Source organism: Phascolarctos cinereus, unplaced genomic scaffold (assembly GCF_003287225.1).
Source record: "Phascolarctos cinereus isolate Bilbo 61053 unplaced genomic scaffold, phaCin_HiC Scaffold_4;HRSCAF=312, whole genome shotgun sequence".
NCBI classification, from domain to species: Eukaryota; Metazoa; Chordata; class Mammalia; order Diprotodontia; family Phascolarctidae; genus Phascolarctos; species Phascolarctos cinereus.
In genome coordinates, this window is record NW_027555847.1 from 208,621,618 (window position 1) to 208,629,649 (window position 8,032).

General features: G+C 37.7%; 1 protein-coding gene across 2 annotated transcripts in view; it reads left to right on the top strand.

The window, feature by feature from the left end:
- VPS35L (VPS35 endosomal protein sorting factor like) overlaps nucleotides 1-7,336 on the top strand; it is a 112,180-nt gene extending 104,844 nt beyond the window's left edge. The window contains exons 31-32 of one of the 2 annotated variants that reach the window (XM_078152870.1): nucleotides 5,790-5,843; nucleotides 6,007-6,091. In XM_078152870.1, the coding sequence (XP_078008996.1) occupies nucleotides 5,790-5,819 (30 nt within the window). In that variant the 3' untranslated portion in view covers nucleotides 5,820-5,843; nucleotides 6,007-6,091. Of the gene's footprint in view, nucleotides 1-5,789; nucleotides 5,844-6,006; nucleotides 6,154-6,723 lie in introns of those variants that run through there. The other variant, XM_020965262.2, reaches the window with a different exon arrangement.
- The last annotated feature ends 696 nt before the right edge of the window (nucleotides 7,337-8,032 follow it).

The window sequence follows — 8,032 nt, forward strand, 5'->3', positions numbered from 1 at the left end:
TTTTCTGTTTTGTTTTTTTTAATGATTCATGGAAACTCTTCTTTTTTCTGTTTTTCCCCCCCTCTCTGATTAGGTATCCAGACCATACACGCGCACACACACACACACACACACACACACACACACACACACACACACACATACATATATTTATTTATTTGTCACTGAAAAAGATTGGAAGGGTCCCTTCTTTTCCTATTTTTGTAAAAAAAAATGTAATAACGGTATTATTTGTTATTTAAATATTTGTTAGAATTCACTTGTAAATCTATCCAGTCTTGGAGTTTTTCCCCCCTTGGAAATTCATTTATGCTTATTAAATTTCTTTTTCTATTATTGAGTTATTTAAATGATCTGTTTCTTATGTTAATCTGGGTATTTTCTGCCTTATCAGTAGCTATTAATTTCCTATCATTATGAGCTTTTTTGGTATATAATTAGGTAAAATAATTTCTGATAATTTCCTGTATTTCTTCTTCAGTTGTTATAAATTTTTCTTTACTTCTCATTCTCTCACTATTCTCCCATATTTAATCAATTGCTACGTTCTGTTGATTCTACATTTGTAATATCTTTCATGTATACCCTCTTCTCTCCTCTAACACTGCCACCACTCTGGTATAAGCACCCTCATCACCTCTCCTTCTGGTTGGTCTCCCTGCATTGTCTCTCTACACTGTTCCATCCTCTTCTCGGTTGTCATATTTATTTTCCTAAAGCATGGGTCTGATCATGTCATCTCTTTACTCAATAAACTCCGGCAGTTCCCTATTATGTCCAGGAAAATATATAAAATCCTCTGGCTTGTAAAGACCATCATAATTGGCATTTTTACCTTTTGGAATTTCTTATTCTAAGTGCCCTTCTCCTTTATAGTGGCAGCTGCCAATTCTTGTATGATCATTATTGTAGCTCCTTTGTACCTTTACTGTTTCTGGCTGCCTGCAGTATTTTTTCTTTGGCCTAGAAGTTATGGATTCTGGTTGTGTTGTTCTGGGAGTGTTCATTGTCAGGTGTCTCTAAGAAGGTGACCAGTAGATTCTTTCTATTTTTACTCTGCCCTCTAGTTTTAAGATTTCTGTAGGGTCTTTACTTATGATTTTTAAAGTATGGTAACCAAGCTTTTTGGAGGAGTTTTTCAAATAGTGATTTTCAAGTAGTCTAATTCCTAGATTATCTCTCCTTGACCTTTTTCCAGGTCTTTTGTTTTTGATATTATATTCCTTACATTTTCTATTTTTCCCCCCATATTTTGATTTTGTTTCCGTATTTCTTGTTGTCTCATTGAGTTATTTTCTGTTTGACCCATTCCGATTTTTAGGGTAAGATTTCTTGATGTTTATGTTAAAGTATTAATTGTTCTTACCGTTCTTTCTTCCCTAGCTATTCCATTTTATATGTCTTATTTAATTTCTTCCAGATTCACTTGTGGTTCTTGTGGGCAGGGGATTCTTTTTTTTTTTTGTCTGAAGCTCTATTTGGACTTGTTTACTCTTGGACGTCTCTTGGTCCAAAGTATTTTTCCCTTTCCTTTGACATTTTCTTCAGTTTACTTATGTCACCAGCATCCTTGTCTGTACTGGGAGCTTCTGCTTGGGTCATACTCTACTGCTGTACTCCTAGATGACGTAGACAGGCCCTGTTTGATTCTGAGGGTGGTAGCTAAGACTAGACCCCACTTTCTGCAGGATTTGTTTGGCCTTGTCTGCTGCTGAGGGGCAGACTCAAGTTGTGTGGATGCTGGGTTTGGCTAGGGCTGCCTGGAGGCTGCTGCTCGGGGCGTTTTTCCTACTTCAGAGCTTCCTTGCTGCTAGAAGCTTTGCCATCTGACCCTGGGAAAGAAGATTTAGATTTTATTACATTGAATGATCTTTGCCATTTTGGTTAGGATTTTATTGTTTTAAAGAAGTGACAGAACATTTAGTAACAAGTTCCAAATTAGACATTATTAAAAAAAAAAAGGCCAGGTTTGTCATCAGTTTAAAAATTGGTATTTGCTGTTGCACAATAGGGTCATGGGTTGCTTTAGTCCAAAGTTGCCAAATTTTGAGTGTCATTTATTACATTTTATATTGACCTTTGTTTTAACTTTAATACATTATGATTTCTTTTTTTTATTGGGCTTGTGATTTCGTTGGTTTAGAAAACTCTAGGGGCAGAAACTCCCCTGTGCCAGTGCAGGTTAGCAACTGCTCTGCAACTTGGTCTTAAAAAATTGCGTGAGAAACGAAGTGTCTTGTAACACATGTAAGTGTTAGAGGCAGGACTTATATCTGTCTCTTCCTGTTTTTAAGGCTGGCTCTTGGAAGTTCTGTGAGCTACCCTAACAACTGTAGATCGCCTTCTTAATTTACCATGTTTTCTGTCTTTATGGAGAAAAAGCAGTTCATGGGAAACCACCATGATTCATCACAGGTTTCAGCATTTTTTTAATTCCAACACATCAGTTCAGCTGCTATTTTGGGGAGAAAAAAGTTCATCCTGCTTGGAACTTAAAGTACACACCCAATATATGCAAATAGCTTGATTTAAAATGTGCTCTGCCACTAATCCACATTGTTGTTGTTCATTCATTTTTAATTGTTTCTGGCACTTCATGACAACATTTGGGTTTTCTTGGCAAAGGTATTGGAGTGGTTTGCCATTTCCTTCTCCAGCTCATTTTACAGATGAGGAAACTGAGGCAAACAGGATTAAGTGACTTGTCCAGCATCACACAGCTAATGTCTGAAGCTCAATTTAAACTCAGGTCTTTCATATTCTAGGCTTGCCCCTCTATCTGCTGTGCCACCCAGCTGCCCTACCTTGCCTGTAATTAGCTAGGAATAGGCACGAGGATTGTAACATTAGCAATTTGGAATATACCTCTTACATTTTCTACTTGCCTTTAATTTTTTTCTGTATTAGAATTTATTGTTCAATTTTGAGTCAGTTTTATTTTCTGAACCTATATTTGATATTACGGGGTTAGATAAGGTTCAGTCAATTCAGGAAACATTTATTAAGTGCCTGCTATATGCCAGGCACTGTGCTAAGCGTTGGAGTTACAATAAAGGCAAAAGACAGATCTTCTCCTCAAGGAGCTTAGAATCTAATGAGGGAGACAGCATGCAAACAAATGTATAGAAAGCAAGCTGTATACAGGATAAATAAGGAATGGTTAAAAGAGGGGAGGCACTGGAATTAAGAAGGATTGGAGAAGGCTTCCTGTAGAAGATGGAGATTTTAGTTGAAACTTAAAGGAAACCAAAGAGATCTGTAGTAGGATTGGAGGAGGGAGAGCATTCCAGGCATACAGGACAGGTACAGAAAATGTCTGGAGTTGAGAGATGGAGTGTCTTGTTTGTGGAACAGTCAGGAAGTTAGTGTCTCTGGATTGAGGAGTACATGTTAGGGAGTAAGGTATAAGAAGACTGGAAAGGTAGCAAGGGGCAAGGTTATGAAGGACTTTGAATGCCAAATAGATCATTTTTGTATTTGATCCTGAAGGCAATATGAGCCACTAGAGTTTATAGTGTCATGATCAGATCTGCATTTTAGGGAAATTACTTTAGTGGCTGAATAGAACATGGATTGGAGTGGGAAAGACTTGAGGTAGGCCAAACCACCACCCTGTTATTACAATAATCCAGGCATGAGGTGATGAGACCCTACACTGGGATAGTGTCGGTGTCAGAGGAGAGAAGGGGACATATTTGAGAAATGTTGCAAAGGTGAAATCAGTAGTCCTTGGTAACAACTTAAATATGGGGTGTGTGTGTGAGAGAGAGATAGCGATTCCTAGCTTGTGAGCCTGAGGGACTGGGAGTATGGTGTTGCCCTCTACATAGCGAATTTAAGATGTCAACTGGGCATACAGTTTAAGGTGTCTAAAAGGCAGTTGGAGATGCAAGATTGAAGGTCAACAGAGAGACTGGAGCAGGATAGTTAGATTTGAGAATCAGCATAGAGATGGTAATTAAGTCCAGGGGAGCTGATGAGAAAAACAATGGGTTTAGTAGATTTGGGCACAATGTTTCAGCAAAATAACCTTTGGAGTTTATGTAGAAAGAAGCATGATTCATCTCTGTCTCTTGGAGCATCTGAAGAAAGGTTCAGTTATTATTTATTTAAGATACTAAAGCAATGAGCTTCTAGGGAGTGAGAGGTAAGATTCTGAGAAAGCTCCCAAGGTTATTTCCTAATCTGTTGTTGGCATGGCTGGGGAGTATGTGACTTTTAATTCAATTTAACAAATATTTATTGAGCCTATTCTATGCTGGAAGCATGGAACCAAGCATTGAGGGGGTTACATGAAATCTAAGATACCCTCCCTGGTTCCAAGTAGCTTGCCATCTTCTGAGATGAAAGGAAGGGGATAAGGACTGTTTAATGTGAAGTAAAATGTGATGAAGGTGTAAGGGGAACAAAGGAAATATAATGAGAATTGAAAGAAGAGAAGGATCATTTCTAGCTTGGGGGGGCATGGGTAGGGAAGGGAAAAGGCAGGATGGATTAGGATAGTTTAAGATTGAAACATGGAAGCACTGTGGTCATAATAAGAATTGATAAAATGTAACTTCTTTGCCTTGGTGGGAGACTGTGGAATATTGAATATACTGTCAGATGTAGACATTTTGGTTGGTCTTACAAAATTATTTCTTTTTGAATCTTTGTTAAAAGAAAAAAACTCATTGGATCAGTGGGTGGTGAGATCGATTTGTGAATATTATATAAAAAGAAAAGTCATCAATAAAGAGTTGGGGGAAATCACTGGCATTAAAAAAATGGTAGCACATTGGTATTTGACAGATGGCTTGGAGTTCAACTGACAAAGATGCTGAGATATGTCATTTTGAGCTTAGAGAATGGCATGGCAGCTATGGGAAATAAAGATTTATTTGAGGAATGCAGGAATGGAGTTACATGAAAGATAGAGCTAGACAGTTAAATCATCAGGGCCTTGAATGCTAAGCTAAGGAGTTTGACTTTATTTTTGTGAGTGAGAAGTGTCTATATAGGTTATTAGTGTTAAAGTCAAAGCCACCTGATTGGCATAATCTGCTATTTTGATTAATACTAATTATATTAATGACTCCAGGAAGAAACTGAGTTTTATTTTAGATTTATTAGTGTTACAATTGAAATAAAGGTAAACTGGGGCACAAAGATTTGAGCACGATCAATTTACTGAAAAAGCATGAATTTTCCAACAAACAGGGCCCTCAGCCCCCTCAGAAAAGCTAAGACCCTGAATGAGGGGGACAACTCTATTTATAGACAAAAGGAGGAGCATCCAGAATAGAAGGCAGCATTATAGGTAGAAAAACAGTATTATTGGCTACAAAGTCTATAGCATCATAGGTGTGAAGAACAATATGATTGGCTGGAAATTGGGAATGAAAGGCTAGCAACAATCCCTCCTTCCATTCTTTTGCTAAGAACAATTTAGCACTAGTGGACCAGGCTTCCTTGGATATCAGACTAGACTCCCTGGCATCTACCTGTACCTTTCAAGGATAACAAATTTCCTCGAAGAAAGAATAGAACAGTGATTAGCAAGGGAACTGAATTTCTAAACTTAACTCAGAGACAATGAGCAATTTATAGGAAAGTTGAATTTCCAAACTCAACTCTGAGACAAATGAAACGTGACTTAAGCAGTAATAAAAATGTTGGCAATGATGTAGAATGAAATCAATAACAACATAGAATAATTTGATTTTCCCAATTTTCATTAGATACCTGTATCTATTAGGTTTTCACTTTTGATTATAGAATCATCGATTTAGAACTCTTTCACTTTATAGATGAGGAAACTGAGGAAACAGAGAGGATAAGTGACCAGCTTAAGGGAGTGACAGGTAAGCAAAAGGCAGAGCTGGGATTCAAACTCAGGTCTCCGACTTCAGATCCAGCATCCTTTCCACTAGGATAGGAGTGTCATTTTGTCATTTTGATTCCAAGATGACCATTTGTGGTTGGATGGCAAGATAAAATAGCTGATTTTTTTTCTTCCTATTTCAGACCCTGAAGCGCCAAAGTATTCTCGCACTTTCCTTCTTTAACAGCATCTTAGCTCACGGTGATCTTCGAAACAACAAACTTAATCAACTGTCTGTGAACCTGTGGAATCTAGCCCAGAGGCATGGCTGTGCAGATACCAGGACCATGGTAAGGGTGGCATAGGAAACAACAGCCTTCCTTTTAAGTCACAAGTGGCTTTACCATATGTAAGGGGATATCATGAAGCACTCTCCAGGCAAGGAAGGCTTAATAAAAAACTCACAAGGTCCTTAGTAGAACCATCCAATATGAGAGGTGATGATAATTATCTGACAGCTCCCCAGCCTTATCTTTTAGAAAGGTCACAGGCACATATTTTTGTGAGGTCACTTTCTTTGTAAGCAGAACAGTTGCAGTTGAAAAGTTTAGTAATTTTGGAAGAAAATGCTACAGTAGAAAGCAACATCTAACTCCTGGTAAAGCATAATGTATCTATCTTGAGTGCACACATATCACATCTAATTCATATTTAGAGTTTTATTTAAAGGCTTTCTTTCCTTCAGAGTTCTTATCTGTTGTTTTTTTGTTCGTTTCTTATTTTTTAATTTTTTTTTGCTAAGAAGTGGGCTTCTAGGCAAGAATGTGTAAACTTACTCAGCTGATTTGGCAAGTAGCTTAGGGGAGTTGGCCTTGAGAATTATGAAACAGAAGGAAATATTTCTTTATTTTTCCTTTTAGGTGAAAACTCTGGAATACATCAAGAAAAGAAGCAAACAACCAGAAATGAGTCATTTGTCAGAACTGGCCCTCAGGCTCCCACTGCAAACCAGGACCTAATCAATACAGCCTCTTTCCTGAGACTCTCATTGGAATTTAGTCTTCCTTCATTTTAAGAATCCCTGAACATACAATACATTGACTTTTATTTTGGCATTGGTTTAAGTATTCTGACAATGAAAAGAGAAATGTTCACATCTGCCAGTAAAGGGCATCTTACTTTCTATTTGCAAATAACCTTTTAGATCTCATCAAGCAGCCTTCTAATAAGTCTGTAGGTCCTCTAAGAAGAAAAAATTAGTGCATGTAAAGGTGACAAGCCTCCTAACACCTTTTCTTTTTTAAAGTTAATCCTAAAATCCTATTTGGAAAGCCAGTATGGGTTAGTCCTGAAGATGGAGTTAGGAAGGACTGGGTGAAAAGTATGCTTCAGGTGCTTACTACTCATGTGATAGTACCAAATTACTTAACCTCCTGGAGCCACAGTTTCTTAATCAGTAAATAGCTAATACCAACCTCACAGGATTTGTGAGACTAAAATGAGAAAATGTATATAAAAGGCTTTGCAAACTTGTGTCTGTTTAAATTGTCTGTTATTATTTGAGAAGTCACTCCAGTATATTTATACCCATTTTCAATTTTTTGATTTATGAAAAGTTAATTTCCATTAAACAGCTTTCTAGGATTTTTTAGAAGGCTAATAAGTAGATTTAAAAAATACTTCCTTTGATTGTAATTTTCCACCCTAAAATCTGTGGAGAACTTTGTAGGTAGGGTTTGAGGGGATTCTCTTTTTCCCTTGCACTGGACATGGTATCTAGCATCATAACAATTGTGCAGGAAAACATTCCATCCAGCAGTTGGATAGTCAGTTTAGAAGAGTTTGAGTCAAAGTCAAAGAAGCAAAACCACATTTGACAGACATAGCTACAGAGAAGCAGCTTTAGGAGTGGAATCTCTCAGAATGAAGAGAGCCAGCTATGGATTCAAGAGAAAGCTAGCCTTGGCAATAAGAAATTGAGCTACAGGGAGAAGGTCCTGGAAGCCCAGCTGAGCAACCCATGAAGTGCCCAGAAAGAGCTTTGTGAGGACTCAGTCCTAGAGTTAAGTGGCTCTGGCCTTATGTCTAAATATGTCCCTCTTTACCATGGTTTGTGCCTGCCCTTCCATAGTTGTATTTCTGGCTAACCATGTCCCAGGTTTATGTGGGAGCAAGAGGACAATATTTTGTAGTTACACCATCTTAGTAAATGTCTTTGCAAAGAGCCAC